This window comes from Vombatus ursinus, unplaced genomic scaffold (assembly GCF_900497805.2).
Source record: "Vombatus ursinus unplaced genomic scaffold, bare-nosed wombat genome assembly UNPS02001287.1, whole genome shotgun sequence".
NCBI lineage: Eukaryota > Metazoa > Chordata > Mammalia > Diprotodontia > Vombatidae > Vombatus > Vombatus ursinus.
In genome coordinates, this window is record NW_020941065.1 from 19,378,011 (window position 1) to 19,405,429 (window position 27,419).

Genomic DNA, 27,419 nt, shown 5'->3' on the forward strand with positions numbered 1-27,419 from the left:
ACCTCATTTTCCCCATACTCTCTGCGCTGCTTCTCCATCTCGCATCGTGTGGTGAGTTCTGGGAGTACATGGGTCGCATTACAGCAGAACTGAACATGTCGGGGAGTAGGTTCCACGCACCCCCAAGAGCAATGTCTCACCAGGGCGGGAAATCCAGAGTGAGCTGAAAAACACCTGGTCAGTTGGCTGGTTGTTGTCCTTCATTCTCAAAGACAACCAAAGTGACATCGCTACATCGGGGTCAGGGCACAGTGTGTCCGACGGAGCTTCCCGGAGGCTCTGCCACAGGGCAGGGCCACAATCCATGTGCACATTTGGGGTGGATTGTCTACATCTGCGCATCTCATATTTCTTCTGAGCTATTTCAATGCTGCTTCCCTCACAGAGCGCGGCACCTTCTCTGATGCCGGCACGCCCGTCTCACCATCGATTCCAGCTCTTCAGAGAGACCTTGAGCGTGTCCTTGTATTTCTTCTTCTGACCTCTGTGAGCGCCTGCCCTGTGTCTACAGAAGGGTGTGGTCCTCTCAAGGGGAGGAAGCCGCGTTTCCGCCTCCACCAGTGGATGCCATCGGGCCAACGCGATGGTACCGTCCACAATCCTCGTCCTCCAGGAATCCTCCGCAGGGCCCACCGACAGCTTTCCTGTGTTATCGGTTGGATCCCAGGCCTCGCCCTTTCTGCCTCCATGAACCACGCTGCATGCATCCCCGCCTCTTCTCTGTGTTCACACAGCGACCCCCTGGGTTCAGATCCTTGTCTGTCCTCACATCTCACATTGACTGAACACAAAATGGCCTTTGATTCCATGGGTCCCTGCAGCTCTCTCCTCCTCCTTAACTACCTGGCTCCCTACGGCTGCTGGACTAAACGCAAATGCTTCTGCTTTGCTCTGAAAGCTCTTCCCAACCCACCCAGCCCGTCCGGTCACTGAGCCTTCCTTTACACATAAGACTTTACATGATAGTGGGCCTGCCAATGGCCTCAGGGAAAAGCTGGGCTGCCAACTTCTCCTGCCTTTATCAGACACACCGCCACATCTGTGACCTTTAGTCTTACGACGGTTCTACACCAATAGGAAAGGGAGCATCTGAGTCACCAGCTATCCATGTGGTCCTGGTTGCCTTTGGGAGGGAGGGGAAACAAAACCCTGCAAGATATTCACTATATTTACAATAGTTCTAACTTGAGATCATCGAGGCGTCCAAATAACCATGCTTCCTCCCTTTTGCTGATGGAGACGTGAACGTCTTAGGTCGGAGGCAGAGCCTGGCCCCAGAGCTCTTTCCACTGGGCCACGCTACTGGCCCGAGCCAGCTAAGTAGAGCTCCTGCATGAGAGTAGCTGGACAACCACCAGCTCCGGGGCTCTTTCTAGATTCCTGGGGTCTAGGTGAACCCCAGCCTGCAAAGACACAACCTTCGTAGAGGCCACCTAGGACGTAGCATCTTCCCACAGCCAGGCCAGGGCAGCCCACCAGCAGCAGTGCCCAGGTCACTCGGTGAGAAACAAAGGGCAGGTCTTCATTAGGCGATTAAACAACAGTGCTGTTCCCCACCTCTCTCCAGGGGGCCTCAAGGGGCTTCTCAGACATCATCTCAGTCCCACCCCTCAGGTCAGTGGGCAAGCGCCAGTTATCTATTCACCAACAGATCCCTGCACACACTAGGTACAACCGCGAATGGCCCTTCCTGAGTGGGTGGGCAGTGGGCCAATGTGGGCGACATCGTGGTGGTGGCCACGCTCCGTGCCGCGGCCTCTTCCCTCCTTGCCCGAGGTGCTAGCAACATGGAAACCTTCTTCACTGACGCTGAGCTGAACGTCCCCTTCTAAAGGTTTTTCTTGGGATTTGTCTTTCTTTTCTCCTACTTTGGCAATAATCCTTCTAGAGCCCGGATCACAGCTGGAGGAGACCTCACCAACGATCCAGCCTAGCTCATCTCCCCTTAATCTGCAAAGGGCTCTAGAAGCTCCTGCTGCCTCCATCACTCACTCAGTTTAACCACTGCCCTGGAGGGATGGCCCCAGACCCAGCACCTAACCAGAGTGTATGTGTGGGGGGGGTGCGCAGCAGATTCTCCATGCTCTTCCTCCAATAGCCAACATTTTGTAAGTACGAGGAGGAGTTAGAATATGAGGTGCACGTGAGGTCTGAGAGGAAGGGAAATTACTGATGGGGCAAAGCTCAGGGAAGGTTTTCTAGAGGAGGTGCCACCTGAGCTGACTTTACAGCACAGGTGGAAACGTAATGGTAAAAAGGGAGCAAGGACGTTACCAGCAGCCAAGGCCTCAAGGCCTGATGAGTGCCAGCCTGGGAGGTTCTCACCAGGACAAGAATCCTGGGTCCTAGCTCCACCTCCACCAGGAGGCTCCAGGCTGCACGCTCAACTGGAAGAAAGAGCCAACGATTCAGCCTTGCCCCCAGGGCCTCCGGAGGATGAATGAGAACTGGACATAACTGACAGTGATCCTAGGTGGTAAAAATTGTTCCACGTAAATGCCAAATGAAGATGGTGACACCCTCTTCTTTCTTTTTTTTTTTTTTTTTTTATGGCAATTGGCGTTAAGTGACTTGCCCAGGATCACACAGTTAGTTAAGTGTCAAGTGTTTGGTCTGAGCTGGATTTGAACTCGGGTCCTCCTGACTTCAGGACCGGTGCCCTATCCACTGTGCCACCTAGCTGCCCCTGTGATGCCCTTTTCAATCCAGCCCTTGCTAATCCACTGGCACCATTCCTGCACTCGAGGCTGCCCTCAGACTCAGAGGTATCTTACTCACCCTCAGCAGACCTGCTCTCCGGGCCCTGCTTGGACCCCCTCCCACTTTGGGATGGCACCCCCAGCTCCTCTGCTCAGTATCTGGAGCCTTCGTCACCTTTCCCACCTTATTCTTTGTCCCCCTCCTTCTAGGCCTCTGAGGTTTAGTCAGTGGCCCTCCATTTCCTACCTCTGCACCTTTGCCTTGACTGTCCCCCATACGTGGAAATCCTTCCCTCCTCCTCCTGACCTCTGGGAGAATCCCCTGCTGCCTCCAAAATTCTGTGTGAACAACATTTTCTCCAGGAAGCTTCTTGCCTTAATCTCCCACCCTTCCAAAAGCTTACCCTGGATTCATTTTGGACAGTTATTTGTCAGAGCGTGGATTTGGAGGTCCAGCAGACCTTACCAGGTACCCAGTTCAACCCCTCTCACATAGATGTGGGGGGAGTGACTTGCCCAGGGTCACACAGCTTCTAAGCAGTGGAGGCAGGATGGGAACCCACTTCTTCCTATCTGCTAGCCAGGGTCCCAGGCACTCCCCATGCTGCCACTCCCACTGCTCATTAGAGTGGGGACACAGGGATGGGCCCTGCTTGACACCTGCTCCTTGTCCTGCCTCGTGGTGCTGGTCCTTCCAATCACTCTCACACCCTCACCCCTGCAGCATCTCTCCCCCTGAATAAACCCTAGGACAGCACCATCTCCACTGTCCAGCTTGGCCCCCTCTTCCTAAAACGTGGTGTCCAAAACGAACCACCACTGGCTTACCAATGCACAAGCTACCCCACCACCCTGATCACTCTCTCCCCAACACACAGCGATCCAAATATTCCACGAGATGTCCTTCCACCATTGCAGGAGGGGTGCCAGCTCCGACAGCACCTCCTCTGGAAAGCCTTCCCTGATTTCTGCCCCATCAGTAAGGACAGAAAGGACAGAGGTGCTCAGTCTACATCGTCACCCTGTCCTCCTCCTTGGAGCACCTCAATGGTCTGGGAAGATGATAAGCTCTGGTGGGCAAGACCATCGTGACTTCCGCGACTTCCGCAGCTTCTATTTCTTTGGGTCCACTCCCTACATCCAGCCTGAGTGGGCACTTGGCTCACCCAGCGCCACCAAGCACAGCTCCTTCTCCAAAACAAAAACATTCCATCTCTGTTTTGTGGCAGCCTGACTCAGGTTTCCATCTGCATTGACTCTGGCTCCCCTAAATCATCTGATTCTACCCAAAGGTATGTGCATTTCAGAAATAGAAGTCGCCCTCCTGAGGCTGCACTGAGCCAGAACAGCACATCCTAAACCCCCAACAAACTGGAGCTTGTAGCCGAGAAGGGAAGCCTGGCAGCAGGGACGAGGGCACGTGTCTCTTGGGGTCAGCAAGCCCAGGGGTTGCTGGCAGCCACCTCTGCCTGTCTACGGGGAGTGTCCTATTACTATGAGCCCCACATCAGCACGTCAAGCATCATTCTGTTACCTCTCGTCCCCGTGGCCCTTTCTTTCCCCAATCCAGCAGATCCTGGGCCTGCTGGGCCTTGTGAACTCCTGTGGGCAAAACCCTTCCCCCGCACTCAGCCTCGAGGTGAGCCTCTCTGCAGGCAGTACCTGGAGAGGCTGGTCATCTGACTGGGGCCCTGCCAGCACTGGACTCCTGTCTCTCAAGGCCGGCAGGACTGTCCTGCCTAGAGCCTATAATCCTTCAGCAGAACCACCAAGGACCCTGCCGGCCCCCATGCCACAAGCAGGCATTCCAAGTGCTTGGCCAAGGGGGTGATTCTCCCCCAGTGCTAATAACGAGGTATTCTTCAGGAGGAAAATGGACAACTACCCAACTAGGGCCATGATTCACCTGGGGAGCAGACACAGCCCTTCACCCCCAACCACTGGTTTTAAACAAACACACTTCAACAACTTTCTCTCTCTCAAGAACTGCACAGGACCCTAGCTGGCTTCCAAATAAAGACATCTGGGCCTGTCTGAATTGGGTCCCACTCCAAAGACGGTCAAGAGGAATCAATAATGAAGTGTGGAATTTAGTGACTTTAGTGGAGGCTGAGTGGGGAGGAGACAGGACACCGCCGGTCTCACATGGAAACCAGCAGCATTTCGAGGTCTCGGAGCTGGGGCTGCTCCAATACTTACGATTTTAAGCCGTTGCCATACTGCCCAATCTGTGTGGATTCGGGGGCCCGCTTGGCTGACTTCCCAAACTGGATGACGCTGGCGGCATCACCTGAAACACGAGACATCAAAAGAGTGAGAAGAGAGCCCTGGCGCCCCGACCGCCAGCATCGCACTCCCAAAGCACCTGGACAGGCTCAAGCAAGACGAGGAAATCCCACAGGGATAAACATCAAGTCTTCCAGTTGAGTTCCACAAACTAACTTCTGGGCGCCAGGTGTGGGGAGGAGCCAGGGTCAGGAAGACGTGTGAAATAATCTGGGGATTTTCATGGGCTGCAGGCTCAGGAGGCAGCCGGGTAACAGAGGTGCACTGGGAGAGTAAAGGTCACCTCTGGATCAGGCTGGGAGCCTGGGCTCCCTTCTGGGCCCAAGGTTAGCTGGGGCATTCACTGATAAGCTGCAAAGGATCCAAAGAAGGGCGATCAAACAGTCAAAGGTCTCGAGTTCATGGCACCCAAGAAACAGTCAAAGATCGGGATGTCTGGCCCAGAGAGGCCTTGGGGGTCGTGACCTCAGCAAGGCTTTAACAACCTTGTGTATGTGAGGCTTCCCCCCAACAGGCAGGACTAGGGGTCATGGAGGGGAGGGGGGACCATAAAGAAGCAAATGGGAGGAATGGGGGATGGGCTGCCCAGGAGAAGATGGGCCCTCCTCGCTGACGGAAGATCACATATCAGCACTCGTGGGAGATATCAGCGAGGGGGTCCAGGTCTGGGCTGGCCAACTCCAATATTCCCCAACTACTCTTGATAAACCTCAGTCTGAGACACATCTCGACACAGGACCAGGGAATTTTAAAGCTTTCCACAGACGGAGTCACAAAAAGCTCATTTTCAAACTCCATCTCCAACACTCTGCACATGTGTGACCCAGGGCATGATACTCTTGGCTCTGCACCTCAATTTCCCCATCTGTAAGACAGACAGTCACACTCCCTTCTCTCACAGGGCCACCATAAGGAGGGCACTTTGTAAGCCACAAAGTGCTACAGATACAGAAGGAGATGCCCCGGCTCAGAACGGTCAAGGGATGGGCCCCGAGTCACACAGAGAGCTGGGGCAGGATGGAATCGGGCTACTCATCCCCTGGCTCCCATTCAGTGTTGGCTTGCTTTGGACTGGCTTCCTCGTAGAAGGACGGGATGTGAAGCCACACGTCACACTTCCCGGTGTTTGTGTGCAGACTGACCATAACAGAGCAGCAAACAAAACCGCCTCCCATGTTTCGGGGCTCCCTTCCACAGCACCAATAGCGTGGATTTATCATTGAACAGCCAATGCTGTCCAGGTGGCGAGGTCCTCCCCCACCAGCGCCCCCTCACAGTAATCAGCTTCTGTGCCCAAGGTCAGTGAAGGCCCAGCCTCGGCGTGCCAAATGGGAGAATTCTACCAACACTGTGCTGAGGACGACCTCTGGAGACCCCAGCTTCTGTCCAGACAGGACCTGGTGACTCTTTACAACAGAGGCTCTTAATCTGGGGCCAAGAGCTTGGACAGGAAAAAAATGTGCCCTCATTTTCACTGACATTTGGCTTCCTCTGTAATTCTGGGTGTCCCAGTTTATGCAGAGCAAACCATGATTCAGAGAAGGGAGCCCACTTTAGAAGCTAAGGCTGGGTGACTGCTGCTCTGCCCCCGCAGGGGGCCTCAACTTCCTTGTGAGCTGTGCTTTGGGGGGGTCACCCCCATTCCCACCTCCCCCCAGTCACTTACTTGGATCCATTCCCGCACCGTCATCCAGAAAGCAGAGCATGAAGCCTCCCTGGAGGTTCTCCTGGTGCTCTGTGAAGAAGCGTCAGGACAGTCAGCGGTCAGTGGGCAGCAGCATGAGGCAAGAAAGCAGCCTGCCGGTCCCAAGAGTTCAGAGGCCCATGACAGCCCTGAAGCTGAAACCCTCACCAAGTGATCTCCCAACCCTTTTCAGTCTGGACAATGTCTCAGTGGCATTTAAAGGTGCCATAAGCATCTCAACGCAGACCCCATCAAGACCTGGTCACAGAGCACAGGACACTGACCCTGACCCTGGTGTCACAGACACCCACAGCGGTCCAACTCTCACCTCCCAGCCCCCTCTACTCCTTTCCTAGGCCAGCTGCCCCACACTGGGCCTGCACCAGCGGGACCACAGTGCCACCTCCCACATCTCCCCACACAGCAAAGGAGGCAACGGGCAGCTCAGAAGATTGCACTGAGCCAGCGAACCCACCAGAGGGGACCATCCTAGCCAACCATCCTCTGCCTCAGGCACGCCTTCCATTTTCCAGACTAAACATGTAGTGTTTCTTCCAGCTGTTCCTGCTATGAGGGGGTTTCCACCTCCCTATGATCTGGTCAGTTCAAACGTTGGCTGCTACCTCCGGGCTGGCCATGCCCCGGACAAGGGACACCCCCTCAGCTATCCATCAGGACGTACCAGAACCCAATTGTATGTGCAAACACGTGTGGGCCTCCACCTAGAACTCTGCACCTCAACTCCCTGTCCGCCACATCCCACGCAGAAACACTCACTGGGGCAGGGAGCACCTGGAATTCAGGACATGTCCTGCTCTTCCTCGAGGTTGCCATCCAAGACTGGGGGATCTCCTGTTCTATTCCTCGGCCCCTCAGGGAGCACTGGGCTGCTCATCCGTAGCACTCCATAGCCACACCTCAAGGTCTCACTGGCCTACTGCAAGCCTTCAATTAAATGTTTAGCCTAGTAAAATTATTTGAAACCTAATCCAAGACAGACTAGAAATCATATCCCTGCTCCCTAATGATGCCATTAATAGAGCCCAGGAGTCCAAGAACAGCTTTGGGAAGGTTGTGGGAAGGGGAGGAGTGATGAGAGCCCAGGAGAAATCCAAATCAGATGCAATACAGAGGAAGCGGGGCAGAAAATGCCCCAAATTTCCTTCAAAGCAACAAACTATTGAAAAAAGAAAAATACCTGAAGGCCCAAAGTGGGTCACAGGGTCATCGATTAGAGCTAGAGAGTTCAGAGGTCACCAGCTTTGTTGCATCTCTCCAACAGTGACACTGGGGAGAGCCAGGGCTGCCTACCTCCCTGCCTGGCTAGGGGCTGGGGCGCAACTTGGGCACTGGCCATAGTGGTGGGGCCAGGGGTCTGGAGGGCAGATGGGACACTGTAGGGTCCTGGGGGCAGCCTTTCTACAAGGAAGAGAAGCACTTGGGGGGATGGGGCCTATCCCAAATGGTAACCAAATTAACCTTACTTCAGAGGGCTTGTTAACGGACTTCCCAGATCAAAATGGGCTTTCTGGCCAACAAGTGTACAGCATTTAGAAAAGAAATTTAGAAAAAAAATCTCTGAGGGCAGGAGATGCCACACTTTAGTATGTGGACTTCCCTGGAGGCAGCTGCGTTCTGCCCTAGATAAGAGTATCAGACCTTAAGGAAGGAAGAACTGAGTGCAATCCAGCCTCAGTCACTTCCGAGCCGTGTGACTTTAGGTAAGCCACTTAAATGCATCTGCCTCAGTTTCCTCAACTGGAAAATGTGGATAATAATAATAGCACCTACCCAACATGGTGGTTGCGTGGATCAAATAAGACCATATTTGTAAAGTGCTGAGCACAGTGTCTGGCTCACAGAAGGTGTTTAATAAATATCTATTCCTTCCCCTTCTCTGGCACATATTAAGTGTTGATAAATGCTTTTTTATTCATTCATACAGAAAGATGGTCTCTGGGCCTCAGTTTCTTCCTCCATATAAGGGGACTGAACTAGAACAGTGCTTAACCTAAGGTTTGGGGATTTTTTTATTTTTGGGATGACTCTTATTTCAATATAATTAACTTACTTTGTAATCCTATATTTTAAATTTAAATCCTTTTCAAACATTCTGAGGTATCGGCCAGGCCAAAGCGGCAGTTGGAGCTTCCGGAGCACGGGACAAGTTGCACCTGGCTTTCTCTCTGAGGCACTGGTTAGTGCCAGCTGCTCCTCGACATTGGAAATCACCCCTACCCCAGCCTTGGCCTAATCTGTGCCATAACTGGGTGGGACTCTGCCTACTTCAAGCCCTTTACCAAGGCAGCAAGTTCCCCGAGGACAGGTCCTGGTCATGTTCAACTCCCTTCTATCATCTGGCTGGGCAGGCACTCACCTACCCTGGGATCAAACTGCTCTGGCATCTGGAGCTCTGCAGAACCCGGCCCCATCCTGTCTTTCCAGGCTTTTTATACACTCTTGCCCTCACACACTGAACAGCTCGGCCATAAGGTCCTATCTGCTATTCCTTTCTGACAATGCTCATCTCTAGTCTCTATGCTTTTGCACTGGCTGTGTCCCATGCCTCCTCACCTCCACCTCTTAGAATCAATCCCTGGCTTCCTTTGACAATCAGCTTAAATACCACCTGGGTATGGACACCTATTTATATGTGTGTGTGTCATTAGGCTACAAGCTCCTGAGGGCAGAGACTGCTTAGCAACAGTGTTAGGTACATAATAAAGCACTTAATAAATGGTTGATGATTGCATTAAATGATCCGATTGTTGGTAGGGCTGGGATACCAGTGTGGTTCCAGATCAAGGCTGGGCCCATTCATCTATAAACGAAAGCCTCAATGGCTTCTCTGGGTCCAGGTGATCCCCACGTGGGAAACAAAAAGGGTAGAAAGAAAGCTAGCCCATGGAGATAACTCCTAGGCAGACAGGTAGGAGGGCAGTGTGCTATAGGCCTAAGAGATCGGACTAGGAAAGTGGGCATATAAAATGAACACAACAGAATCAGACTTTGGCTCTGTATGCTTCAACATTCAGGTCCCGAGGGACCTCGTCGTCACTTCACTGGCCTAGATCCTAGAACCCTGTGCCATTCTTTTCAACGCTCTTCTGAGGAAGCTCCCCCCACCATGCCCACAAAGGCCTTCCTCTGGGTCTTTAAAGTCTTCTAAGTGTCCACGGAACAGGAGGGTCTCATCTGTAATCTTCCACTCTTGTCACAGGACCAGCCTACCTCCTCTTCTGGACATTAATTCCCTTAATGGCATCTTTCCTGTTGCTTCCCAAGTCCTGGTCATTGTTGGTGAAGTGGTGCAGCCCGCTTTCCCACTCTGAGTCTCTCCAGCACCAGTCCGCTCTCCACTACAACTGCTGCATTTATCCATTTGTGGTCCTCTAGCATTGCCAGGACAACATTTGGGGTGAAAAGTGAAGGATCACTAAAAGCACTGCACGATTCCCTAAGCACAATCCAACCCACTCTGGCCATTCAGCTGCTTGTCACTCTGAACTAGAGATGTTTTTTACACATTTAATTTTTCTCCTATGGACTGTTAGACCAACTACTTTTGAGTAATTCTGGACCTCAGTGAGGAGTTGCTGAGGGCCTTGATCTAACTGTCCACTGTCACCCACAAACAGAAGCATGTGAAAGGACTCTCCTGATTGGGTTGGTTTTTTTTTTGGGTGAGGCAATCAAGGTTAAGTGACTTGCCAAGGGTCACACAGCTAGCATGTGTCAAGTGTCTGAGGCTGGATTTGAACTCAGGTCCTCCTCTTGGACCTCAGCTCTTCCTCTTGGACCTGGCACAAGGCAGCCTCCATGACAATGGTGAACCCCTTTGGTTAGCAGACATCTTTGTATTATTCCTCAGTTAAGATTAATCATTGAAAATGGAACAGTTGACAGCACTTCCATTCATCAAGGAAGCATGTCCCGATATATGCTCTCAGACTACTCGGTGGAGCCCTATGAGGTGCCATCACAGCAAGTACCTTTTAAAATTTAATTTTCATTTTGGTCATCAACAATCACGTACAGTAGGGTTGTTACATTTTCTGCACGTTTTGGTCAACTGTAAAAATAAAACTTCATAGTTGCTGAGAAGTGTTAGTTAAGGGCCTGCCTGTTCCCTTACATTTTCATCAAGGATATCCTCAAAATGCTGTTGAGATCATTCTCACCCTGATTTCATAAAGAAAAGAAAAGCACGGAGGTTGTAGTGACCCATATACTGTCAGTGGCCTTTTGGGTAGGACTCTGAGATTTCTTCCAATCTCTCGTCTCCTTCCCCAACTGAGCCACCTTGTAAAGAGACTCTTCCACACCCTCATAATGGTACTGCCTCCCAGACTGATGACCTCTGTGTATCCATGGTCTGGCCCAGCTGCAATTCCCACTTTCTTCTCTATGGGGTTCTCTCTTCAAGGCCTGAGAGGGCCCATCCCCCAACAACATCTGTTCCATTTTCTGTCCCTGCGTTGTCCTCTTTCCAGCTTCACCTACGAAACACTCTGATCTTGGGGTGGGGGGACTCAGCAGGGTCTCACATCAACATTTCTCTTCCCTTGTTTCTGCTTCCACGGCTTTTGGCAGTTTTATAAAGCAATACTTCTTGGAATCTAACCCAGTGTCTCACAACCAACGAGTTTGCAATAAACCAACATTGCCTTCATGGTTGTGCTGTCAGCTTCTGGGCTCTTTTGTCATTAATAAGGCCAGTATCTCTGCCCTTTTCTATTTTCCAATTTTCAGCATCAACAGCACATTTGAATGGAAATTTCAATGAGATTATTCACACTGCCTTCTCATCCAGAGCTCTTCTTCTAAATTGACATTATGACCTTTGTTCTAACTAGTCAATGCACAAAGATGACCAATTCTAATGCAACTTTTTGCACTGGCAACTTGGTCACGTTCCATCCATTAAAATAGTCAATTTCCTTTTTTTGTTGCAGTGTTATTCACCGTTCTGCGTGTCTAGCACTGAAAGAAGGAATTCTTGAAGGCTGTGTAACACAAGAACCAATAATCTTCCTAGAAGGCCGATGATGGCTCATGCCTTGTTCTCAACACCCCATGCAGGCCACGCGGCAGCAGCTGCTTCCTCCTTAGTCTTCCAATGCTGTCACTGCCCGCTGCATCTCCCAATCGAGTTCAGTTCCGTCAGCGTTCTTTTTCTTCACGCTAACACGGTGTAAATGGTTCTGACTCTGCTTGTTTGCCTCAGTATGTACAAGTCTCCATTTTCCTCTGCTTGTTTTTTGATGCCATGAAACATCATGAATATCAATGTCCCTGCCCTGGGGATTCCCTGGTCCCTTTTCCCTTCCTTCTGTATAGTGTCTTCCCCCATCAGATTGCGAGCCCCTTGAGGGCAGGGACTGTTTTTTGACTCTTTGTATCTCCAGCACTTAGTACAATGCTTGTTTGGCATACAGTATGTGCTTCATAAATGTTTACTGAATTGAATTGCTTAACTCCACATCTCTATCCAGATCCTATCAAGGCTGGCAATGTGGCACAGGTGAAAGGCTCTGACTTTGGTATCCCAGACTCAGAGACGGAAGGCACTTCATAGGGCAGGTGGTCCCGCCCACCTGCCCTTCTACCTGGTGAACAGGAAGCTCAACAACCTCCCCAAGAGAGGTTCTACGTGAAGACCTCCAGACAAACACAAGATGTTTATACTCTTTGGCCTGAAGTTTTCCTACGTTTCTCTGAATCTGTCACAGTTGTTTTTTTTATTATGACACAATAATATTCCATTACATTTATATCAATTAATAAGCATTTATTAAGCACTTACTATGTACCAGGTACAGTGCTAGGCCCTAGGATACAAAGGCAAAATCATGGTCCCTGCCCTCAAGGAGCTTCCATTTTAACGGGAGGGACAATGTACCAATAACTATGTACACACAAGCTATAGGTAGTGTTATTGGGAGGTAATCTCAGGGGGAAGGCACACCAAGTGGATGGGGCTATATTAGGCTCCTGCTATGTTCTAGGCACTGTGCTAAGTGCTAGGAATGCAAATAAAAGCAGAAAGAAAGTCAAAGAACTCCCATTCCTTTGAGGAGATAACACATAAAAAGAAAATGGGTGGGGCAAGTGGAAACAGCAGCTGCCAGGTGCGGGCAGAAGTCAGGGCTGGCCTGAGGACCCTCCTTAGATGGAGATCCTGGGAGGAGCCATCCATCAGAGAGGAAGGACGGAAGGGCAGAGCAGACTTCCAGGGGATGATTCCCGGGCTGGAGTGAGCTTCCACAAAGAAAACCACGTATGGAGAGAAAAATGCAGATGGCTAAGGATTCCTCAGGAAGTGAGATTTGAGCTGAGTCTTGAAAGAAGCCCAGAAGGGGAAGAGAGAGAACACTCTGGATATGGGGGCATTCATAGACCTCAGCTGATTTGTACATTTCCCACTGGATGGGTCCCGATTCTGTTTGCAGTTATCTGCTATTATAAACAGTCTTGAACATATGGGTCCTCTCTCTGCCCTTTATTTCCCTGGGATACATGCCTAGTAATAGTATCATGGGGTCAAAGGGTATGCACATTTGAGTGACTTTTGTATACGATTCCATATTGCTTTCTAGAAGTGGGCCCGTTCTACTACTACCTCTCCAAAAATCACCATTTCCCTCTGGTCATCTTTACCAGTCTAATGATTAAAGTAGAATTCCAGAGGAGACACCAGGTAGAATGATTTTTTTACTCCTTCATTATATGTGTTTGCGTGTGTATACATACATATGTGTATCTACATACATTAAAATAAACAAACTGTATAAACTCTTATCCAAGACTCGTTCTTTGTTGAGTACAGACACATTTGTGTCTGTTGATGATGGTTACATTCTTAATAAAAAAGAATTTAGAAAAAAGGCAACAGTAACATGGTCTTCAGGATCATTAGGTGTGAGGATTCTGAGCAACGGACAGGCCTCGGGTCTTTTCCCATTTCTCTGACAGCCTGGGCCATCCCCTCCCTTCTGCCCACTTTCGTATGAAAGTCACCAAGTATCTACTGCCCTGATTTGCAGGATCCTGCCACGCTCTTAAAAAGAGGCCCCCTCTTCCCCTCTCCGGCAGAGGTGGGTGTGTAAGCTGCGCTGTTAGCACCAGGACGGCTCCCTTTGTCTGTCCGCCTGGAGCACACTGCCGAGAGACAATATCCAGGGCTCCATCAGGTGATGTTTCTCCCCTCTGGGCACAGGGTGAAGCCAACCCTGCCACTTCTGCCTCTCAACAGAGAGGAAATCAGCCCCCACGTAGCTCGAGCTTTATTTTTGGGGGAGTGGAGGAAGCAGTTTTCTGGGTTTATGCAAGATAGCATCAGGATCGTACTGGCTCTTTCTCAGTGCATGGGGGAGGGGTGGGGAGAGAATCTGGATCTCAATTTTTTTAATGTTTTAGTAATTTTAAAAAAAGAGAATCAGGGTTACTGGGTTCATTCCTTTTAACACTTAAGTTAATGGATGAAGATCACAGGATCACGGATTTGGAGCTGAGACCTTAGAGGCAAAGGGAGTTGGTAAAGTGACTTGCCAAGTGACTGGAGATCAGACAGGTAATAAGTACAGGGATGGGGGCTCTATAAAGATGAAGGGGCCTGGAATAACGGTCATCTCTCCCAGGGCCTTCCCAATGAAAGTTCTGGATTCTAGGGCTCCTTCTTTCACGATGAACATGGTGACCTGCTACTCACCGGTGGACAACTGGGCCTCGGCATCACCTTTCAAGCGGTGATGCGCCCAACAACCTCTTTTTTCCTGGCTTCTTCTGGGACAAAAACAAAACTGGGCTCTTTTCACCATGGAGCCAGAGCTAGTTTAGGTTTTCAGGAGTCAAACCCGGGGCAGCTGCCCAAATGCAGTGCACATTTCCTTCATTGCAGGCAGGGAAAGGGGAAACTAAGCTCCACTTGAGGAGGTTCATCACCATGAAAGAAAGATAACGAGACACACAAGTGACTATTTGTGTGGTACTTGTCACAAGGAAGTTTCTATTTGCAGAATGAGCCTAATCCCCAAAAGATTATCAGGGAGATCACTTTGTAAGTCAACATAAAATCTTCAGTTCGCAATATCTCATTAATTCTGCCGAGAGAACACTGTACACAATAACAGCCACATTGTACGATGACTAATATTGATAAACTTAACCCTTCCCAGCAATACAAGGATCTAAGACATCTCCAAAGGCCTCATGATGGAAAATGCTATCCACATCCAGAGAAAGAACTATGGAAGCTGAATTGCTATTTTTTTTTCTCTTCTACTGAGTTTTGTTTCCTCTTTCTGGAGGTTCTTCCTATTGGTTCTAATTTTTACTTCAACGTCACTAATGTGAAAATACGTTTAACAGGCATGTATAGCTTATATCAGATTGTGCGCCGTCTTGGGGAGGGTGGTGGGGAAGGAAAGGGGAGAAAAATTTTAAACTCAAAAGCATATGGAAGTGATCGTTGATAAATCAAAAGAAATTAATAAAAAAAAAAGAAAAATGATAGAAAAAAAATCTCATTAATTCTGTTCAAAATTACTTCAGACCTCTCAGAATATCTGCCATTTATATCAGGTTACATAAAACACTTTTAGTGCACTGTCCTACTTGATCCTGAAAAGGACTCCGCTGGATAGATGCCATTATCCTCATTTTACAGATGAGGAAACTGAGGCCCAAAGAAATGACTTGGCCAGGATCACACAGCTAGTATCAGAGTCAGTATCTGAGTCTTGCACCTTTCATTAAACCACACTGCCTCTCCCACAGGAACAGTTCTTCAGGGAAAAACAAATGACCCAGGCCGCACAACACCTCAAAGCTGCCTTTCTCTGCTCCCTTTCCAACTTTTCATTACTCAAATGATAAAGATGGAAAGGTACCCATCCAAACATTCAAGCAACAAGCAGAATGCAAAGGAATAAATGATGACATTGAGATCCTTCATCTCTACACCCAGTCGGAGGAAACACAACATCACTGCAAATGGACAGAGCCAATTACATACAAAGATGAGTTGAGACACCATGGAGCCGAAAATCCTACGCCAAGTGAGCTATTTCCTCCCTGCCAGGGCAGAGGCAAGTCTTTGCCAGTCAATGATCTGTTTCCCCATGCTCGCAGATGCTGAGGACCCAGGGAGCCAAGCATCTGGCCATCATCCTCTGAAGGCCTCTAGAGCAGGATGACTTGGTTCTTACCAGAGCAAAGGAGCACAAGGACAAGTGGAGCCTGGAGAGGCCTTTCTTGTCCATGTTCCTGCTTCTCCCGTCACGTCCCTGCTCAGCCTGGGCACTTCACTTCCCTGCTTGTGGACTGGCTGGCTACCTGGCTGGTGGACCTTCTGCCTCAATCTCTTGAATTTCTCTTGATCTCCTATGACTATCTGCATGATCTTTGGACCCCTCATCTTGCTCTGTGGTGCTTAATGTATTATTTAATCTCTGAGGCTGACTTACTGCCATTTAGACCTCACCTTGGAGGACACAATTTTCCATAAAGGTCATCTGGTTCAATGCCCTTGTGTGACAGATGGAACAACGGGGGTCTGGGGATGTTAAGTGACTCGCCCACAGTCACACAGAGTAACTAGCAGTCCTCCATTGGAACCCAGGCCCCAGGCACTCCAAGACAACATGAATTCAAGCTAACTGTTCCTTTTCCCACCCTCTCCTTTTTTAGGCTCAGCAATAACTGCATAAGAAGAAATGGGCCCTGGAAGACTAAACGTCTGGCTTACCTGCATAAATATCTATTCTGGTGGCATCAGCATCTCTAAAAAAGAGAGAAAGAGAGAGACAATCAGCATGTAAAGCAGGACTACGAAGCAAGCTCCCCTCAGCCTAGCTTTTCATCTGCTCTACCACTTCCCAGCGGCTGACCACCTGGCCTTCAGGATCTCCTGGACTCAGCATTCAGCAACTCTACAACTCACACCTCCTCTGAGCATTTCCAGAGCAGGCGCTTCATAAATGTTTGCTGACCCTGACTCTGGTGGGGGACAGTTACAAAGACTGCAAACATACATGGTGCCAAGATCTTGCACCTGACGGCTCCAGTCAGCAGAAGGCCTTGCCTTCATACCTCTGAAGGTGTGGGATGAGACAATGGGACAAAATGGGGCCCCGGGACACCTGGCAAATCGCTTCACGGTGGGAACATTTGCAGGATGATGAAGAAAAGCTTTAAGTGTCACAAAATGATTCCTCTATGAGCCTCTTGGACATTCACTTGTATTTTTGTAAATTAGAAAGCATGACGTATGAGCAGTCAGTCCCATGTGGTTTGTCATCAAGATCCTGGCCAGAAAACCAGAGGACACAAAGTCAGATCTGGAAGGGCCCAGGAGGAAGCAACTGGCACCAAGGCAGGCAGCAGCAGGGATGGAAATCAAATCCAGGTACTCCATGCTTTTCCTCCCCAGTCTATCATGCTTTCCTGTGACTTAGTGGAGAACTCTGTTGCCAAGGTTTAATGGAAAAGCAGGTCACGTGGAGAGTGCCTGGCAATCAGCGCCATCACAAGAGTTCATCTCATTTTCCCCTGATCCTGAAAAGCAGACGTCTCTCATTTAAGCTGAGCTCGAGTCACAGAATTCAGTCACCAGGCCAACCACCCAGAGAGGGCCTGGATCAAACCGGCTCTCGCTCTGTAGGATACAATCCCATTTAGAGCCGAGAGGACCAGACAGGTCGGTCATTAACCTCCAACGCCTTCATTATACAGATGGGCAGAGAAACAAATGGCTCATTAAGTCATCTGGGTTTTTAAAAAAATCAACTTCAGGAATCCAAGATGGAGAAAACTTGCCTACAGAGCAATCTGTATGTGGGGGAAGGGGAACCACTGCAGTTTGGTTTGGTTTTTTAAACAGACCAAAGTCAACCGTGTGACACAGCTTCCATCCTAGAGGACATCAACAGAAATGTGCGGAGAGGCAAGCTTCAGGGCTGCTGCCTCTGCAGGGCTCAGACCCACTGTCTTCAGCTTGGGGCTGGGTCAGAAGACTGCCGGAGGCAGCGGAACCTGAAAGCCACATCCTGTGAGGAAGAGTGGATGTTTCCCTTAAGAAAAGCCTTCAGAGCAACCTGATCACTATGTTCAAATACCTGGAGAGCTGTTCTGAGGAAAGAGGCTGAGCCTCTTGGGGGGGGGGGCACACCAAAAGTCACCCCGAGGCACAGTCTGACTGGTTCCTGCTTTGGAGAAGTCAGTTTAAGTCCTGCCTAAACAGGCAGAACCATCCTCTCAGAGAATGGGCTTTGTGAGGTGCTAAGCCCCTTCTGCCTGGAGCTGTTTAGGCCCAGGCTAGATAACCACATGCTGGGAACACTACAGAGAGGATTCTTTTATGGGACGGGAGGCAGGGCTAATTCTGCAAGGTCCTTTAAATGCTCATTATCATAGGACTGTGGCTGGAAGAGACCTTAGGTACCATCTAGTCAAGTCAATAAACACTTATTGAGCACCTACTATGTGCCAGGCATGGTGCTGGGCACTGGGGACAAAGAAAGGTAAAAGACAGCTCCTGCCCTTCCCACTTGAAGAGAATCAACATAACATCTCCACGTCAGAGCCACAGTACCGTGTATCCAACTGTGGCTGATCAGACCAATACAAGCTCAGAAGGCTCTACCACAGGTCAGGCATAAAATAACTGTGAACCCACCAGTCACAGACAGCATATCTAGGAACCACTCAACCGAAGGCAGGGGTCGGGAAAGGCTTCCTGGACAAGGTAGGATGTCAGCTGGGACTTGCAGGAAGCCAGGAAAGACAGGAAGCAATGGGGAGGGAGAGTATTTCAGGCACAGGGGACAGTCAGTGAAAATCCCTACAGGTGAGAGATAAATGTCGTTTTCTCAGGAATAACCTAAAGGCCAGTGTTGCTGGACAAAGAGTACGTGGAGGGAAGGTGAAGGGCTATAAGGTCTAAGAAGATTAGAAGGGGGGAGTGCTAGATTATGAAGGGCTTTGAATGTCAACAAGATTTTACGCTCGATCCTGGAGGGACAGGGACAGGGATGGAGTACCTTAGCTTTAGGACAATCACTTGAGTGGCTGAATAGAGGACGGACTGGAATGGGGAGAGACTTGAGGCAGGCCGAATCACCAGCTGGCAACAGAAACAGTCCAGGTGTGAGGAAACGAGGGCTTCTACCAGGGTGAGGGCAGTATCAGAACAGAGAAAGGAGTATCTGTGAGAGATGTTACAAAGGCAAAGCCGACAGGCTCAGACAACAGACTGGGTATGGGGAGTGAGAGATAGTGAGGAGTCAGTCGGTCAATAACCGCTTAATAAGCACCTACTGCAAGCCAGGCACAAATACAGAACAGGAAGTCAGTCCTTGTGAGATGCCAGCCACATCCTCCCATCAATATTCCACTCTCACCAGCCTTCCTGTCATGGCATGGATCCCAATGGAGCACAAGGGCTGCCTTTCATGGATTCTTCCTCTCCCTGCCAAGCCAGCCCACCTCCTTTTCCTGGTCACCTCTTTTGTGGGATACTTTGCTGCTTCTGCTGGGTGATTCTTCATTGGTTACCACCTTCTCACGCCCACTAGGTACCTCTCCATCACTCTTCAACTCGAACTCTTTGGAGACTGTGGGCAGACAACTGCCTAGCCATATGCTGTCAACACTGGAACGCTGCTGTTTGGGGTCATTAAGAGCACTGAACCACTGTCAGAGCAGGAGTCCTTTTGCTGTTCAGTCCTATCCAACTCTTCATGGCCCTAGCTGGGGTTGTTCTGGGCAAAGATACTAGAACGGTTTTGCTGTTTCCTTCTCCAGCTCATTTTACAGATGAGGAAACTGAGGCAAACAGGGTGAAGTGACTTGCCCAGAGTCACACAGCTAGTAAGTGTCTGAGGCCAAATTTGAACTCAGATCTTCCTGACTCCAGACCCAGTGCTCTATCCACTGCACCACCTTGCTGCCTCCTACTCATATCTAAACCTAGTTCTTTGTCTATCTGCAGCATCTGTCCAATAAACACTCTTTATCCATTTGGTTGTAGATACTTAGGTGGAAGTCTTTGGAGTGGCGTGTGCATCTCACTGAGAAGGTTCTGTAATATTCTAAGGCCTGATCTCATCACCACCCCAATGGACTCGTTTTCAATACTTATTAGTTCTCAACTCCCTTCTGACTGGAGGGCTGGAGGGTGGAGCCGTAATCACCTCCCAAAGCCTTCCTATTTTATAGAAGGAACTCTCCATTTTCCACCAGCAGCTGTGCATGGTTTCCACTCCAAGGGCCATGTTGTAGGTGTCCTCAGTGACTCCTCCCACCCTGCCTTTCAGCTTCCTTTCATGTGCTGTCTTCAGTCTTTTTTTTTTTTTCCCTTATTGGTGCTAAGCAGTGCCTGGCATACATTAGGTGCTTAATAAATGTTTACCAAGCTGAAACTGAATTGATGCAACCAACACGTTTACCTGTAAATCTCTTCCATGTGGACTATGACCAGATCATCCTTCATAACAGTGGCCAACACCTCTGCTTTTATAATTCATTTGATGGGAACAATACAAAGTCATTTCTTCTACATCTTTCAGAAAATCTTCTATGACTGACATATACACGGGAGACATCTTGATGGAAGAAAGCTTTATTGTCTAGATTTTGTTCCACTGTGCAAGTTCGTAACCTGCAGGTTATGAAGCTTTTTTGTCTTTTGATAACTATTTTTCAATATCATCGGTTTCCTTTTAAAATTTTATGTGTTTTATGCACTTTAAGACATGATTCTGAGATGTCCATGGCCTTGGCCAGGCTGCTAAAGGAGTCTGCGTCCCAAAAGGACCTTTGATCTACGGAATCTTTTTTTTTTTTTTTTTTTGCAGTAAAAACAACGAACACAATGGAATCATAGCATCTCTTCACATATGGTCAATCGCATGACTGTGAAGATGAGGTGTGCCATAGAATACAGCTTGCATAAGCCTCCTGCTCCTTCTCATACCTTCATGAAGATCGATTTTGATAATGAAACTGGCTGAGCTTGGACAGATGATGAAACCTGTCTCCTTCCTTCAATGGAGGTGAGGGACAGATGCGGTCAGTGGTCACTGGCTGGGTCAACTAGTTTCACTTAGTTGACTTTATTTTCCCTTATGAGGATGAGATGGCTGAGAAATGATTAAAGTATAGAAACAAAAAATAACCACTCAAAAGAAGGCCCTAGATGCATCTTCAGGACAATCTGAGATTATCCTTGAGAATTTTGCAGTGAAAACCCTTATGGGTTGATTGATGGTTTGTTTTTTTGGGGCTAGGCAATGAGGTTAAAGGACTTGCCCAAGGTCACACAGCTACTAAGTGTTATGTGTCTGAAGCTGGATTTGAACTCAGGTCCTCCTGACTCCAGGGCCGGTGCTCTATCCACTGTGCCATCTAGCTGCCCCTTGATGTTGTTTTTTAACTGCCTTATTGCAGCAATCAGGTCCACAAGTTATATCTCCTTCGGTTGTCTTGAGAGCTGGTCCCCAAGCACCCCCAATTCCTGTCATGTCCTCTATTCCAGTCCAGCTGCTCTCTCATCTTTGTTCATGACTTCTCATTCAGGACGCCATAATACTGAGACCCAAGACAGTGGCTCAACTGTCCCTGATGAAGGTCTGTCGTGGAAAGCTTTGATTTTTTTTTTCATACGTTCACTTCCTTCCTTCCTTCCAAGTTCACCCTTAAAAACCCTAGAAAGGATGAAGTATGGCCAGCATGAAGCGGCTTTCTGTTAGTCATGTTTTGAGACTGACTTCTACATAAAGACATCCAGATGGAGATGTCTACAGGCAGTGGGACCAAGTGGGTGCTCAGAGAACTCTCAGGGTTGGATCCACAGATACAGGAGTTTTCTGACGAAAGGTGATTGTTCAATGTGTGGGTGATGAGATCACCAAGGTGGAGAGAAAGAGAGAGCATTACGGGATAGTCACCATTAGGGGGAAGAATATGGAAGAGAACTCAGGAAAGGAGACTGAGAAGTATTTAGGCAGATATCCTGGTAGAGAACTAATAGAGAAGAGTGACATAAAAATCTAAAGAGAATAACCAAAGGAGGGAGTGGTCAACAAGGCCAAAAGCACTGAAAGATGAGGACTCGGGATTGAATAATTAGGAGAATACAGCAAATGTGGAGAAAGCTGTATTCTTTGTATGCTGGGGCTGGAAGCCAGGTAACAGAGGATTAAGAAGGATGGTCTGTTTCCTCTTTCTGGTGGTTCCTCCTATTGGTTCTAATTCTTCCTTACAACATGACTAATGTGAAAGTATGTTTAATAGAAATGTATATATACAGCCTATATCAGATTGCATGCTGTCTTAGGGAAGGAGGGGGAGAAAAATTTTAAACTCAAAAGCTTATGAAGTAATTGTTGATAAATCAAAATAAATTAATAAAAATAAAAAAAAAGAAGTGTGGGAAGAGAGACAACAAGAAATCCAAGTTTGTTTGATTCTCCTCTATGAAGAAGTGGGGGGAGGGGGGAAAATACCTTCTAAGGAATGCCCAGGCTTAGCATGAGTCAACATAAACAATACTTCCTCAAGTCAGAATCAAGGCTAATGTAAAAAAGAGGACACCAAACTGTCTCTTGATATTTTACAGAATGGTAGGGAAGGAGGAAGGAGAACAGTCACTCTCCCCAGAGAATGTCCACCTGCTCAACACCTCCTCCATCCACCACGAAATTTCAAAAAGGGAATAAGAAGGTGGTTGAAACACAGGGGAAATAAGGAAGGAGGAGATGTAATACTTCTGGAGCTGACGATTGGGACCAGAGCCTGACAACAGACATTCCTTTGGCAGATACTCATTAAATGTACATATTTTCTGGAAATTGGAAAAGAATAGCCCCAGAAAACTCAGGATGTGATTCCCCCAGGGCATTATCAGGAGAGGCATTTGATTTGACCAGCAGTGATCCACTGAGAACCACATGTTTTCCACAAGAACTGCTGTTAAGCCAGGTCTTCCCTACTCCAAACCAAAGTTGGGGCACTGGACAACCAGAGGGCAGACTGAGCAAACAGAATCATGGGGGATGGGAAGAGAGGACTGTGGTAGTTAGGTATAGGGCCTAGAAAAGCAGAGCTGGGGAGATGCTCCACACCAAATGTGACATTTTGTCTGCAGCTCAACCCTCAAGTGCCCATGCAAACTGAATACCTAAAAATGAGGCATTGCAAGACTCTAAAAGAAAAATTCATGTACTTAGCCTACTCTACTTACTAGGGCAGAAAAAGGACTCATACAATATGAACACGTTTTCAACAAGAATTAAAAGGAAATTAAAAGGAAAAGGTATTTCTGGTCAAAGCCTCAGAGCCTTCACAACTCCTTGAAGAAAATTTTTCTATTACAGCTACAAGGAGAAAACCATTAGCAAATATAGACAAGGGCTGTTTACAAGCATGTCCACTGTCAACTCTAACCCTATCCCTTGGGTTAAGCTCTCCCGCCTCCACTGGAGTCATTAATGCTGGTGGACAAATGTTTGGCTTGTAATCAACAGATGAGTGCGTGGTCTTACTCTATTAAGTGAACAAGTAACTATCCTTCACAGTAAAATAAAAAATAGAACTCCCACTCACCTTGCTGTGGAGAGCAAGGTCAGTGAGTTAACAAAGACAAACCACAACACAAAAAGCCTCCCATCCAAAGAGGACAAATAAGCCCAAAGGATACAAACCTGGCATTGTCCACGAGCTCAGCAAGGGCTCCAAACAGGAACTCATGGGTGGTTCTGAAAGGTCAAAGGTAGAGTCAGTTAGCCATCAAAATGAGCACCATTAGAAAACTGAAAGAAGCTACATTACTGCGGCAGCTGTGGTCCACTTATGATGGAAACACACCCATCAAATGACTGCCATGAGGTAGGCCATGCTCTCTCCCCCAATTTACACATCTCTTATGTTTCTAATTGACTGAACTCCCTCCACCTGAGCTGACTGGCGCTTCTCAGCATCATAGAACCTCAACCCCTGGAATACACATGATGAGGGGAGGCTGCTCACTTTTACTTACATTTCTACCTCAAACTATTTTGCGGTGGGAAGAGCCTCAGATCTGGACAGAGGCCCTGAGAGAGAATGTTGGCCCTGACTCTTACTACCAGTATACATGATGCCAGCCCTTTGGGTCCATCTCCTGATCTGTAGAATGAGAGGGTCAGAAGAGGGGATCAATAAGGTCCCTTCCTGCTCTAGCTAACAGCTTCCCACCTGCACAAGTTGTTCCCAGCAGTCCCAGTTCAGAATTATGGACCCTCCCAGGTGGGAGGGAACTCGGAGTCATCGAGTATAACACCCATGCTTGCAAAGAATCTTCTCAACAACACACCTGATTTGGTCACTCTGAAGACCTCTAGTGACAACAAAGTCACTCCTTCCTGAGTAAGAAAACTCTCTAGCTCCACTTTGGGAGAGCTCTGGTACAGAGACGATTCCCGACATCCAGCCTAAATCTTGTCTTTTCTAAACTGCCTCCGAAGTCTAATCAGGACAGAGTATGGCGGCCCCATGACTTCCCTCATCATCAGTATGACTGCCCTCTCAGGTGTCGTTATCATCCTTCACTGACACATCACACTGCTGGCTCAGACCGAACTGTCACTTTAGTCTTTCAAAATAAAATGTCTAGGCACCTTTCCCCCATCTTATCCTTACGAAGGTGATTTCTTGAACCCAAATTTAGGACTCTGAAATGTGATCTAGTTTGATTTGGCTCAAGGTTCCAGTCTTTCAAGATCTTTTGGGCCCCTGACTTGGAGCTATCCCTGTTGGCTTAGAGCCCTCTGAAAATTGGAGAAGTGTGGAGCACTTTATCGAGGCCAGTGATAAAAAGGTCAGGCAGCACCGGGCCAAAGATGGATCCCAAAGGCCTAGAGAGCGCTCTTTCCAAGACAACATCAAACCATTCATCATTATTCTTTGAATCTGCCTTCATCAAACCAGTTCCAAATCCACCTGATTCTTTTTTAACCCACTTCTCATCCACAAAGAGCAAGAGATTATCAAATACAAATTTAGCCAAAACTACACATACTCAGCATTCCCTGATATACCAGTCTCCCTGCCAAAACAATCACATTTTTGATAAAGGCAGGTTCTGCCTCTTTGGAGTCACTGCTTCCTTTTCTCACTGTCTACAAAGCAACAAAAATTCTAGAATACTGCCAGAAATTGAAGTCAAGCTCCCTGGCCTCTACAGTCTGCAGGCTCTTCCTCTTTGAGAGGAGGGGAGGGGAGGGGAGGGAAAATCCAGACCCTGCCTGTCTTCAGGACTACAGTAAGTGCCAATTGCAGGATGCTTTGCATCAAGGCCTAGCAATGTGAACTCATCAAGAACAAGTTGGAGCTACTGCCCCACTTTCCCCCCAGTTACCATGGGCATGGCTCCTGTTGGCCATTTTTTTGGAGGGGGTGGTGGGAGGATTGGCCTTTTCCTTTGGTCCCACAGAACACAGAAGCAAAATAATGAGCTGAGCACTGCCACCTTCCACTAGTTATCATTGTGCCACTGGCCCCAAGGAGCAGGCCTAGTCTTCCTTAATTCTCCTTTCTCTGATGCCACCCAACAAATCCTTGCATTTACTTCAAATCCCAATTCCTTTCCCTACTTACTCCTCAATTTCAGCAGGTCAAACAAATTCAAGTCAATACCTCCCCTTGCTGAGGAAGACTTTGGATAAGCCCAACTCAAGCTGGACGGGATCTGAAGGTCATCGAGTACAGCTCCATCATGTCACAGCCTGCGGAGCTGAGGGGAACTAACAAGTCAAGTCACTTAATGATGAGTGGAGAAACCTGGATTCAAAGCCAGGTCCTCTGAACTTAGCTAAGGTCATCTACACCCTGTCAAGTGACAAAAGAACTAAAGGCCAACCAAAACATTATTTGGAGAGGAGAGAAGACCATTTTCTGCTGCTCTGCCCTACAATAATGCATCGGGATGGATTCTGCCTATAACCAATAACCCACCGCCTGCTGACTGCTTACCTCTTTCAGGTTTCCCGGGCTGACGTCAAGTTTAACATAAAACAGAAATTCTTCGTATTCATCTACCCTTTGGCAAAGAAATCTATAATAGCCACTAGTCTCAAAGCTTTGTTGAGATAAGACTCTTAACCTGGGGCCACAGAACCCCAAAGGATCCATGCATTGGTTTCAGGGTGTCTATGATAATCTAGAGGGGAAAAAGGTCACATCTTTAGTTTTACTTGTCATTATCCCTCAATTATACATGTAGGCAACAAACATGACCCTGAGAATGGGTCCTGGGCTTCAGATTTCTAATGTGTTCTATGACTCCAAAAAAAGTGAAGAACCCTAGGCCTAGATCACAGCATTTAGAACTAGAAGATACCCAAGAGATTATCCACCCCAGGATTTTAAAGATGGAAACAAAGAACTAAAATGACCTGTGCATGGTCACAGAGGTAGTACCAGCACAACTAGGACCTGAACCCAGGTCCTCCTCTACTCCAAAAATGAGTTCCTCTGAGGGCCACTGACTCCCTGGGAAATGAGAGTCACCTCTATGTGAATCTACTGCTCACTCTTCCCCCCCCCAAAAAAAACTGTTGATGAAACTCAGCTCCTAATTTTTAATGAGCCAAATAATGAAGTGTAATTGACTTCTAATTCATCAACTATGAGCAGCTCAGCTTTTCTGGATAACAAGTTCTCTTTGATGAAATCAAAGGTCCCCTGAGATACAAAGCAAGGAATCCCTGAAGTCAAGATAAACAGTACCCTGGCATCCCTGATTACCTGCACATTAAAAACAATGAGGTTTCAAAAGGCAACCTAGTCAAAGAGAGAAAGGCCCCACAGACCCCAAAATATTCAGAGTAGCACTTTGTATGGGAGCAAAGAACTGAAAAGAAAGGAGACATTTATGACTGGTGAAAAGGTAGACTCCAGATTGTCAGGGAGTATCTCTGTGCTGTGAAAACTGGTACCAAGAATTCAGAGGGGCGTGAGGAGACTTACATGAAGAGATGCAGGAAATAATGCACACAAAAATGCGGACGAAAACCAAACCATAGCAATTCTTTTTTTTTTTTTGGCTAGGCAATGGGGTTAAGTGACTTGCCCAGGGTCACATAGCTAGTAAGTGTTATGTGTCTGAGGCTGGATTTGCGCTCAGGTCCTCCTGACTTCAGGGCCGGTGCTCTATCCACTGTGCCACCAAGCTGCCCCAGCAATTCTAATGAAAGAAAAGAGTAGGGGAAGCATCCCTCCCTTCCTTCCTTCTTCAGAAAGATGGAAGAAACTGGAATACTGTCAGCACCAGGCCTAGTTCAATCTGAACTCTTCTGAGTGCATCTCATTTTTTGTTACCAGGGACAGCTCTCAATGGACCAGGATATATTTGCAAATGAAAGTGATATTGAAACAAAAAGGTATCAAACTATTTCTTCAAAAAAGAAAAAAAAAAGCAATGTCAACTAAAACCCTCTCCTGACTCTTCCAAATATGAAGGTGACTCTGAATTTCTGAAGGCTACACCAGAGGAACTCTGATTCTAGCAGGGCCACCAAAGTAGAATGGTTTTCAGGATAGGCCCAAAGAGAAGGTGGGGAATGAAGTAACAATACTTGGGAGCACTTCCTCTCTCCCCAACGTATGCCTGTCAGCCTTTCTGAGTGGGTCAAATCCTGGCTGGTGGACCACTGTACCCCAAGGAGATGGTGCAATTCAAGAAGGCTTCCTGGGGCCCCTGGTTCATCTCA

The 27,419-nt window shown here is 48.1% G+C and overlaps 1 protein-coding gene across 2 annotated transcripts in view; it reads right to left on the minus strand.

Annotated features, from left to right (window-relative positions):
• Window positions 1–27,419, minus strand: part of MORC2 (MORC family CW-type zinc finger 2) — a 55,097-nt gene that overhangs the window by 19,594 nt on the left and 8,084 nt on the right. For both annotated transcript variants that reach the window (XM_027863846.1, XM_027863841.1), the window contains exons 2-5: window positions 23,373–23,426; window positions 16,418–16,452; window positions 6,652–6,720; window positions 4,899–4,989 (exon numbers count right to left, since the gene is read on the minus strand). In XM_027863846.1, coding sequence (XP_027719647.1) covers window positions 4,899–4,989; window positions 6,652–6,720; window positions 16,418–16,452; window positions 23,373–23,426 — 249 coding nt within the window. The remainder of the gene's footprint in view (window positions 1–4,898; window positions 4,990–6,651; window positions 6,721–16,417; window positions 16,453–23,372; window positions 23,427–27,419) is intronic.